Source organism: Bombus vosnesenskii, unplaced genomic scaffold, assembly GCF_011952255.1.
Source record: "Bombus vosnesenskii isolate JDL3184/JDL3185 unplaced genomic scaffold, Bvos_JDL3184-5_v1.1 scf7180000013352, whole genome shotgun sequence".
Classification (NCBI taxonomy): domain Eukaryota; kingdom Metazoa; phylum Arthropoda; class Insecta; order Hymenoptera; family Apidae; genus Bombus; species Bombus vosnesenskii.
Window position 1 is genome coordinate 1694688 of NW_022882988.1, and position 11762 is coordinate 1706449.

Consider the following 11762-nt stretch of genomic DNA (forward strand, 5'->3'; position numbering starts at 1 on the left):
CGTAGATAGCGGAATCGTCGGTCTAATCGATCAATTTGTTGGAAGAAAAGTTAAAGGGGTGGCGTGACGCGTATCGCGAGTACGAGCTCCCGCTTTGAACGTGGTGTTGAATCGTACAAGGGGGAATTCAACAAGTGCAGCAACGGCTAAATGGAATAATCGGTCCGGTTAGAGCAAGCACGGATGGGGTGGAACGAGCGCGAGAAAACGCGGTGCTAGTCGGCACTGAGAACACTCGCGATCAATTTTAGGCCGGTCGTTGGTAAATCAGCGGAGAAAAGGTGATCGAGCTTTGACGGAGAATCGATGGCGGTCCGATATAAACAAAGAAGACGAGGAGGAGTTAAAAAGGAATACAGAGAAGTAAAGTAATCGGAAAATCCTTGGTTACCTGTGTGCGAGTAAGGCTGATACAGGATTCTAACGCGAACCCGCCGGCAGCTAGTTTGTTCCCCGATAACTGACCTATCCGAACGCGCGTCCGGGTGACGCCGCGGCGTCGCGGTGCCCACTGCAAGCTCACGTTCCATTCGTTCTCTCTCGAGACGCGATCGCGAGTCGTGCTGCTTGCCTCCTATTCTTGCACATCGCCGGCTATATATTTAGAAATCCGCGGTTCGTCGGCGTCACAAGCTTTAATCACGATCCTCGGGGGTCGGCTATCACTGTTCCTTCTCCTTCCTATATATTTTTCCTCCCCCTTTTATTTGCCGCGCACTATCCTTATCCCTCTTTTTCCCCCTATCCTCTCCGTACGTGCTGACTCCTCCGTCGTTCCTTTTCCACCTCCAGTTCGCTCTGATTGTTCGCCTTCGTTCCCGTTTCGGCAGTCGGCGTGGTATGTGTCTCTCTGTCTATTCACGTGTGGCGAACGAAACGGAAAAGGACACGTGTGCGTACGTGTGCGGGTCTTAGGCGTGTGACACGTGCGAGCCAGCTCGGCAAATGTGGAATTATTTCTGCCTTTTGCCACATACCCCCTACCTGCCTCTTCCCACGCTACCTTGTTTCCCCCTTCCTTCGTACCTGCCTTCGAACGACGCTTGCTCGCTCGTGAGCCCGACGACGGCGTCGACGCCGATACCGGCCGCCAGAACGCTCGACGGCCATTCCGCCATTCTACGCGATTCACCGATCGCTATTACAGATCTTCTCTTGTCAGCGAACGCGTTCACCAACCCCACCCCCGTTAGTATCCCCCTCTTCGTCATCGATCCACGTTAGCACCGCTAATGGAACACCGGGATAGGAGACTTAATTTACTCTCTTGTCGCTTTTCAGATCTGAGAACAATTCGCGTGCGCGATGGATATCAGTTTTTTCCACGGCTCCCTTTTGTTTCTCATCCCGACGGGTGCCCCCTGGTTCGCGTTAACGTTCAGAATCGACAAAATGACGCGTATTTTATTAGAGTCAAGGGATCGATGACGCTTCGTTCCTTCCGGGTCATCCACTTTGTCTCTCTTGCTCTCTCTCTCTTCTTTTTTTCATCCTATTTTTTTCCTTCCGTGACTACGCTCCATATTTTCGCCTCACGTTCTTTCGAATATCGAATCCTATCCGCGCTTTCAATCGTAGCCAGATTAACGAACACCCTCTGGAATTGCTCGAGGGCGACGCGTTCAATCCGCCCGGTGCACCGTGAACGTACGTGTAATCACAGACTCCTCGAGTCCCTGCAGGTCACGTAAATCCTTTAAGCGTGTGCACACAGATCAAAGATCCCGAATGCGTCCCGGAATAGCGTTCCTTTCGGTCCAAGCGTATCAGTGATCGTGCTCTTTCTTTGGAGTTACCCCATTGTCGATCCGAATACTGTAATGGATCGAATTCGATGCTCGTTTAGAACCTCTGAGACCGGAATAAACCGCTAGGCCGATATCGATCGATCGATAGAGCCGGCTAATATATTCTCTATTATGAGACCGTCGTCGTACTCTCGATGGAATTCTAGAAACGTGATCGCCAATTACCATATTGTCGAACGACTAAAGAATTCCGTGTAAATCGTTAATATCGTCGGTTGATGCCTAATTAATTTCTTCTTTCCACGATACTCAAAGCTAACTGTGCCGCTTACTTTCTGTGCCCGAGCTCTCGCATTTGAAATATCGATAGCCCATGGAGCTCTTCTCTGAACGAGTCTCGATATTCCTTTTTCCTCCGTCTTGTTCTCGTTTATTAATATTCCCTTCGTGCTCTCGTTTCGTCGCGATTTGTTTGAATGTTTTGTTTCGAGCTCGAGAGAGAACCTTTCGCTTCCATAGCTTTTCGATTCAATTTCGCGTATCGACTGGAACCCTCATCCCCTGACTCTGTCCTCGCCTGTTTCCCCCTTCGTGTACAAACGTCTCGCGAGGATAAAGCGCCGAGGACACATCGAAAATCGTCGACCCGGAATAAGCTCTCCTCCATATTTGAAAGCGCGCGATAAACGAGATTTCTTCTCGAACAACTTCCTGGAAATGGCGGATTTGAAACGAACCGACGAGCTCGAACGCTCTTTCTCTCTAATCGAGCTGCCACAGTGACACGCTCTATCGCGAGTAATTTTAATTATTCCTGGTTGTTTCACCGTGCACTGATTACTCGATTCTTAACGCATCGAGATACGAGGTAACGACACGAAGTGGAGAATTAACGTCAGAACTGAAAGGGGTCGTAGAGGCTAATCGCGGAAGTATATCTCCCCTTGAAAACAAGCGGCAGCGATATTGTAAGGATGCAATTACGAGCCAACCTTTCTTCGCTGTCAACAATTATTTCCTTGCCACCGATGTAAGACGTTCGTCCGCTCAAGTTTTCACGCAAACTTTGTTTTCTTTCGCGACCGTCCGCGATAGCCTGCGCGCGACAAAAAGACCGAGCATAGAAATGCGCGTCGTTGAACAGAGAAATGGAACTCGACTCCAGCGAGCGGCTAACCCAGTTTCTTACTGGCGCATTTAATTTAAACTGCGAGATCACCGAAGCGCGCCAGCTGTGTGCATCCTTCGCACGTTTTTACGAATCCGTGTCTTTTTAATCTGTCGTGCTTGAACGTGGCAACGAATCGCGAGTGAAAGTTCGTTGTTCGAGCTCGGTCGGATGTTGGCGGCTACGGAAGCCAGCAATTGCCAAGCGGCGAGAAGTTGCGACGTTGAGGAGAACAAAGTGGGCATGTAATTAAAAATGAAGCACGCTCTCCTATGGAATCGCGCCGCGCGTGGAGATCCTGTCGTTTCTCGGCTTCCGACATTCGTTCTCGCGTTCATCGAATTCCAGCCTCTTAAATTCCTCCACGTTTCGCTGACAACGCGATTCTGTGTCCGGAAAACGCACAAATTTTTTCGAAAATTCTGCTTACGGTGTTATCTAATGAAAAAGGGAATGCATAAAGTAGAGTGTTTTGAGAAACAATAGTTCGACGAATAATGAATGACGCGTGGAAGAGAATCGACAATCTTCGGGAAGGAAATTGACTCGCGCAGGAAGTCCGTGTGTGTGTGTGTGTATATAGGAATTGGCTTGATGTCAGCCGAGCAACACGTATCGGGTTGGAAGGCAGCGAGAAATCTCAATGAGCAGTCCATACGAGAATGCACGGTCACAGATATGTAGTACGGTAGTCTCGGAGAAACAAAAACATCGCGAGGTTATCGCGCCGGCTCCGCCCGTACTCGCGTCCTCGAACCTGATCGATATGCCCGCCCCTTCGACGTTCTCGGAAAATATCGACCGAGTCCTGAGTATTTCGGCTCCATAAGCTGCTGCTTTTAGTATATTCTACCTTTTCCCTCCTCTTGATTTACCCCTCTAATATTCTCTTTCTATATCTCTACCTCATCGGTAGAAACCGCCAATAGCAATATCTTGATAGAACTGTTTGCGCTCGATTCACTCGTTTCTTTATCCAGAGGAAATTACCAGTCACTCCGAACTTGCCTATTTTTTTTTTTTTTTTTTTTTAGTATAGTTCTCCCTTTTTAGTATAATTTTCTAGCTACCCGAGTCTCTGGAAAAAACATTTCCTTATTTACGACAGTTCGAACGAGCGAAGTATAGGTTAAGAGACTCGAAATAGGTTAGGACGCACCACCCTTCGCAGCATCCCCCGAATTTTACCACTCTCCTATTTTCGTTTATATCGTCGTAAGAGAAACATCCACTCGTGAGAAGTAGCACGTAAACCAGCCGGTCAACTACGATGTTGCTGTATACCACCCTCGACATGCCATTATCGATATCTCATACTCCATCCTCGTCTTTCTCGAACGCGATTCTATCGGATTTAATCTGCAGATAATTTCCTATCCAGCTTTCCTCTGCCTTATCGAGCTTGTCCGCTTTTCGAGCACACGTTCTCGCGGCGGCTTTTACGCAGGTCGGTACCATAGTAGGGTTAGGGGAAGGGCAGGGATCACAAGCCTTGTCTAAGGTCGAACACGAAGAGGGAGGCTTACGGTGGTCCTGTTGGTGGAGGTCGTCGAGGATAAGGAGGCCTGGAAGCCGGCAGCGGCGTGGTTCCCGGCGCGATACGCGGCGTCACAACAATCGGACGCCGGAAGCGGCAGTGACGGCGGCAGCGGAGGCGGTGGATCGATTCGGTCGGCCGGTCGTGAACCTCGAAAAACCGTCACGCCGAGCTGCTGCCGCGGTATCCGACACGAAACACGGCCAGACTGCATGGCGACCACCTGTGAGCTTCGTGCCGGCGCCGGCGTCGCGACGCCCATGTACCGTCCATCGACCCAACCGCGCCACCGACGAGATACCGCGACCTCGCTCGACCGAACCTCCGCACCCGGGACCAATTCGAGATTCGCGCATGAAACTGCGTAAACCGTGGTCTGTCCGGATTTGAATTCTGGATATTGTTATCGTCGTCGTTGAGGGATGAGCAAAGTGGTTCGCTCTTCCGCATCGTATTACACATGCGAAAAAAACAGATTACGGAAAGGAAATATCAGTACCATACGCAATGACAAAAGGATGCGAAGACGTACGATGGAATATAATTTATGAAACAGATGAACCTGGATGAACCGTGGCATCTTTGGAATCGAACTTTTAAAATAAAAATAGGCGATTTTGAGACAAATGAAATTTTTGGATATTTTTACTTTGAACAAAGAAAGGTTGTTCAATCTACAGTTACGGTTGAGAAATATTAAGCATCGCTCAAATATAAAACAATTGCTATCGGCACGCGCGATTTCTCGTTTCGGTATTCTGTTGAAAATTTTCTTGACGCGTTAAAAGTTTTCTTGTTCCTTGAAATAAGATGGAGATTGAAATATAAAAATTCCAGGATTTCGGTAGAATTCGAAGAAAGTAACAGAATGTTTTCCTTTGTTGAGTATAAAGTTTGATGATTCAAGATAAGATGTAATAAAATTATACTTGCGACAGCACGGTTGCTTCCGGGAAAATGGAGTAAGCAATAGCGCGTCTATACACTGTTACGAGTCAGAGAATCGCGCACGCCTATTGTTTCGCGATTCCGATGGAAGCAAAACATTCTACTTTTATTCGGGTTACGAGTTCATTCGATCCAATTTACCTTTAATCGAATCAAAAACGTTCGGTTTTCTTTCATCGGTGCTCCTTTCTAAGGAAACAGAGGATCGTCGGACTATTCGGTTCGCGTTGCCGTTTGACGATTCGGAATGCCATTCTTCGCTATTTTCGCTCTTTTGACTATAGCATTAACAGTCGTAAATTCAGGCACCGATGTTGAGCGGCTTTGGGACGCCGATATTGTGGCAGAGCGGTATCGCGCTCCCAAGATAATAATCGCAGTAGTTACGATGATTACAACCGCCATTGTTCTTCCCGTCCGATATTATCCGCTTTCCGCGCTTCTCGCTATTTTCTGTCGGTTCGACGAAACGGCGAATATGACGCGGTGCTCGGAAGAAAAAAAAAAGATATAGGAAGGGGAAGAATGGGAAGGAAAAAAATGTGTCGAAGAGAGAGAAGTTTGAAGGGAAAAAACTGGGTCGTTGGGATGGATGGTGCGCGGCAATCGGGAACAACAGTCGTCGAGTTTTCCGTGCGTTTGCTAGTTCGCTCGATATTCCAACAAACGAATGTTTAGACCAGTTGCGAGATCGTCGCGGAGAACCGACGAGGTTGTGAAATAGGAGATGACATTCGATCAGATCCCACGTTCGTCTTGGGAAAAAATTCTATTACGACGGATCTATTACCGTGGGTTTATCCGAGTGGTTCTCGCGCGACGACGAACGCAACTAATGCGAGTTTTCACCAGATCGCGGAAAGCGTCGCGACCGAAGAACGAGAAACGAAGAACGTGTATTTTCGACGAAATATTCTGAGATTAAAACTTCAGATTTTCGTATAATAAATCACTGAGATCTCCTGTTTAATCGTAGCCTTCAGAAAATAATGTTAAATTGAAGATCTGTACGTCCTTAAGGATGTTACAATATTCCGTGACTCTACTATTTTTATTAGTTTCTTACCTCCATAACGAATTTCGATCTCGTTTCACAAAAAAAGATCAATGAAAAGATATTCACTGTGAAAACTTGCTCCTTGATGAAGCCACGCGATTAAACTTTCGCTCACTGACGGTCTAAGAATTTTCACTGAGAAACGCTTTTTTCGATTTTCCTTGAAATTATCGCCTGGATACTGCGTGTCGAAGTACGAGCAACTTTTCATCCGACTTCCCCGACGTCAGCCCTCTCGAAACGCGAATCTCGTAATTGTGAGCCGCGTCGCGAGGCACTCGCGTCGCGATTGGCGGCTCGAACGCGAATAATCGTGGTTTTATGATGGGCGCCCGATACTTCTCTCCTTTCTCTTCGCGAATCGTGGCTTCCCCTCGGCTCTTGTCGCTTCACGCTTCCCGCGTCCACGAAATTTTGCACCATCGATCGGTACATGCACTTCTATCGAATATTTCCGCGTTACGCTAGTAAAATATTACGAATACATCTGACAAATTTTAGAAAGCGAAACGAATCGCTTCTGCTATCGTCGAGATTCGTGTTCTCGTTGTCACGTTGAATTCTTGCGATTCGTGTTGTAACACGAGACACAAGCGTTCTATCTATTAGCTCGTGTCGAATCGAGGTACGAATTGTTAAGGGGAATTTCCAGTCTGAAAATTCGCGTTGTCGTTGTTCTCGGGGGACGAAGTTCCCAGGAGAAACTCCAGAACTTTTTTTTCCTTTCGCGACTTTAATCTTGAACGCTGCAAAGCGTCCTTCTGTACGACAAGATTCTTTGATGTGTGTCGGTCGTCACCGAGTAGGTGCCTTTGTCATCCAAGTCTTCGACTCGAAGCGAAAAGAACGTTGTGTCGGATTAGACGCATCTGTATCTAGCTCTAGATCGTATCAAAGCTGTCACAATTGAGACCTAACGATTTATGCAAACACGAGTCATTCAGAGAGAAATTTCGCTAAGATGTATAATTTCAAAAGACGCATTCATAAATTCTTAAATTTTGGAAGCTCTGAATTTCTAAAATCTCTGGTTCTTTATTAATCTTTCGCGAACTAAATAATTCGTTTTTGACAATTTGTAAGAATTCTTTCGAATTTCATACGAGGATATTTCACGATCGTTCGAAAGAAAGAAGAGTGTGTGTTCGCGGCAGGTCGGCCATCCCTTCCCACATTACATTTTCAGCCCCCTCGTCCAACTTCTCCACCGACCTCAGCACAACGGTTCAATGCCACGGCCCGATGAACCTAGACACCCGGTATATACGCGTGCACACATACACACACCCAATTTCGCGTACGTATTCGAACGAGACCGTGGTTTTTATTTGCCGGACCTTGACTCGATTTTTGGCTCCTGAATCGTTGTCGGTACCGAAAGGTCAACAGATTTCGAGTTCGCGGCTTTTCGCCACAACGAGAGCCTTAATGGCGGGAACGCGTTAATTGGTCGCTATCGATTACGGGCTTTTTTCACGAAGATTGCACGCATCCCACAGAACATTTAATCCGAAAAATATACACTTTGAAAAAATCGAAATTAAGCGCGACTGAAGCTTTCTTAAAGTATTTTACAATTTTCTGTATGATAGAAATGTGCACTAGGAATCGATGAAAAAGTGGAGACGATAGGCGTGCGGCAAAGCAGAAACGATCAATCGCTAATTAACGCCGATCTGTCTGTCACGTTCGTTTATCGATTAGCAGAACCTAATCGAACAGTGTTACGCAAGTAAATAGCTCGACTTCCGATGCTATTATCCCGCCTGTTATGTACTTACGCCGGTACCTGATGCGTTCGTTACACGCGACTAGCTTGGAGATCGATAAAGCTCGCGTGGAAATTGTTTTGCTGTAAAAAGTCGTTGACCGCGAAAGCGTCGCGGAATCGAAATTCACGTCGTTTAGTTCTTTTTTCTTTTTTTATCGCGTTGTATTCGCGCTTTCCGCAACCGATATGGCCAAGCCATAAATTCTCTAATTGGCCATGATCGCGTCCGCCATAAAGCAATTGTAATGCGATTCGAGTTTCTGCCCGTAATTAAGGTTAGGAACGACAATTATATATGCAGTTCATTAATTTCTTCAAAATCCAGTTTGTTGGAATCTTCGTGCAGAGACGTCAAACAAACGAGCGTTGCTGCAACATGCTGAGCGTTTCGCTGAACAACTTATAGAGTGCGTCATTAGATAGAGGAGCGCGGGAAAAATTTACGGTCGCGTTTCGTTCATCGGCGTTTGCTCAATGAACCAAGATTCCTTTTCCGTGTCTTTCATCGACGAACGTTTTGATACAAAAATAGAAAAGGCGATTGTATCTACCATTGTCTTCTCTCATTTACATGATTTTCGGCTGACAAGTAAACCGTGTTAAATAGACCGTCATTCAGGACGAAACTAGATATCCAGGCAAATAGAAAACAGGCACGCGCGCGGACGAGGTAAGCAAGGGGGAAAACAGCGTAATCAAAAAAGCCACTCAACGTGCACTTACGCGAAGCGTACTCACCCGTCCATTAAGCAACAACGATGCGCTCGTAGAACGCCATGAGTCGCGGAGATGGCCCGATTCAGTTTTCACCCCCGTATTCTATCTTCCCGCGAATTCTATCTTGTAATCACGTTCTCCCTTCTCGTCGTCGGCCGAATGGAACGGTAGTACTATGTCCAGCGACACGCTGCCACGATCTCACCAACTGTTCGGTTATTTTCCTCGAGCAACGTGCTTCCTCTGCGGCATTCGTCGAATGTAAACAAGGTGTTCGGAGCTTGCGCTGTGCCCGGAAGCTTCGCCGCGAACCACACAGACCTTTCTGTCCATGCACGCGACTTCTACGCTGCTTCTCTCTCTCTCTCTTTCTCTTTCTCTTTCGCACTCTCTCACTCTCTCTGTTTTTCTCTCTTCCACGTCCGTCTTTTCTCTCCTTTTTCCTCTTTCATTCACCTCTCGCGTCCCTGTCCAAGCAAGCTTACGGTTGGTCACCGTCCTCGTCACACCCTCTCGTAACCCGTCTTTTTCCCATCAACGGGAAACGCTCCCCCTTCGGAGCCTTTCTGCGTGTTACGGTTCGTAGTTGGAGAAGTTCGGTCGCTTTTACTGTCGCTGCCGCTTCGTCCCCGTACGATCCATGGCGCTGTAATGGCGACGCAACGGTTATGGGGGTCGCCGTGCGCGAAGCCACCCCCATGCACGATGGGGAAGCACGATCAATACCTTAACCCCCGCGATACGCTTTTCCACTCCGTGACGCTTGCCTGTCCCCCGACGATGTACCTAGCCCGCTCACCCTGCAACTCTCTATTTCTCTCTCTCTCTCTCTCTCGCTTTCTCTCTTACTTTCCCTCTACTCTGTACACTCGGTTCTCTGTATCGAATCGCACCGGTTGTCGACGAGACTCTACCTCCCGCTTTTATCGTCGACCATCCGTCGCTATTCTTTGTCGCGCACAGCGAAACTTTCTGTATCGCGTGGAGCATCGCGACCGACCTGGAACCTCCTCCTCGCAAGCAGTTGGAGTCTAGCGGCAGAATGAATGCGACCGGTGGCTCTTTATCTTCCAGCGATGCAATTGCGTCGGAGGGCGGCCTCGAGTGGCCAGAGCAACGGATTAATCGGAGCCAGAGAACTTCGAGGACGCTCCCCGAGTCTCTCGTCTCTGCCGTGTGTCGGAAATTCGTTTCTCGCGCTATAGGGTGCGATTATTTGGACGTCGTTTACCACTTCGGCTCCCCGTATCGAATTTTTAACCCCTGGTCTGCTCGATTTTATCGAATTTTATTTCAGCTGGTTTGGCTCTCACGATTAACAACAATTTTGAAATTCCTGAATAACACTTGGTTAAAGCGTTCTACCTTTGTCGATGTCGAATTGTAAATTGGAAAAACAGTTGAAAGGGTGCGTATAGTTGGCGATCGAATTTCTACGTGTTCTAGTGGCATTTCGATGCTGCACGGTCGTAAATTACCGGACACTGTACAAGAGTGATGGAAAAATCGCTTTTTCCGTTCATAGATGTAAACCGACTAGCTTCGGTTTTCGACTGTAGGTACAGGTTTCAAAGGACTCGGATATTCTTTCCTGGGTATTGATTTTTTCCATTACGATTTAAACGGGCTCCAGTAACGATGGATACGAGAGCGTATTACGAAGAGTTTGGCGGCTAAAGTACACCCTCGTCGAAGCGACGGGAGCCCGACAACGCCCAGGAGGGTTGAATTTAGCCCTTAATTACGGGGACCGGCTCACGAACGATCAGCCACCAGAATGTTTGGCTCGTCGAGGGTTTCCTCTATCGCGCTTCACCAGATGCTTCGTGCTTACCATGAGAGACGATCGTCCTGATTTTTTTTTTTTTACACAACCTGTATCATTAAGAGGAATCCCACTATTCGTTTCCTGTATAATTTCGTTCCTTCGTTCGAGCATTTAAAATTTGATTCGTTTAAAATATAATGCCGATGTATGGATACTTGTCGATGTAGGTTAAGTCCATCGAAACAAACGTAGCTACTATCGTGAACGCTATTAATACCGTTATTTATTATTTGCTGTTTGCTATCGAAAATCAAAAATATCTAGAAGGGCGAAGGAGCGAACAACGAGCAAAGAGAGCAAGGTACACACCAACGATCCACTTGCGAGTGAACATTATTGCAGGCGTGTAAAGGGTCGTTGTGTTCGCATGCTCTCTTGTGCAACGCTCTCTTACCCTTCTCACACGCGTGCCGCGATAAAAATGAGCTGCATGCGTGCTGTGTTTTAAGATGTGTCTCCGATTTTATTCAACGCCCAGCCGCCTTCCCTCCGATCCCACTCTATCGTCCGTGTTAATTCTCCTGCGTGTGCAGATCAATTTGCGAATTCACCTGATCATTTAACTTAATCCCGGCAGGACGAGTGTCATTTGTTAAATCAAGAAGATGAAAAATATATTATTTTCGTTCAGTTGATTCACCGAATGTTCAATGGTTTAGGAGATATTTGTAATAAAGAATATATATTGCTTAATTGTTGTATCTTTGTTGCAAGAAAGAAAACGAAGGAAAAAAAATACAGCGAGTGTGTAAAGACGCATACTTACCATCGGACATGATGACGAACAGTGATCACCGGCTCTTCGCAAACATTTTATGATCACTGCACGATTTTCTTGTAACAAACTCACGATCAGTTCTCGAGACCTATAAAAACGTTCGATTATTCGCAAGAATTTTCTGTCTGGTACGAATGCTGATAAGAACTGTGTTTCATGAACGTGCTCGCGAATAGTATGCACGCTGCACGCAATTTGCAATCTATCGCG

The 11762-nt window shown here is 47.0% G+C and overlaps 1 protein-coding gene across 2 annotated transcripts in view; it reads right to left on the reverse strand.

Moving 5' to 3' along the window:
- Positions 1-9208, reverse strand: part of LOC117236752 (proton channel OtopLc) — a 34081-nt gene extending 24873 nt beyond the window's left edge. Inside the window, exon 1 of one of the 2 annotated variants that reach the window (XM_033499959.1) lies at positions 8968-9208. Coding sequence is in view for 1 of the 2 variants with exons in the window: in XM_033499956.1 (XP_033355847.1) it covers positions 392-530 (139 nt within the window). In the remaining variant the exon portion in view is untranslated. Of the gene's footprint in view, positions 1-391; positions 959-8967 lie in introns of those variants that run through there. The other variant, XM_033499956.1, reaches the window with a different exon arrangement.
- Positions 9209-11762: the final 2554 nt, after the last annotated feature.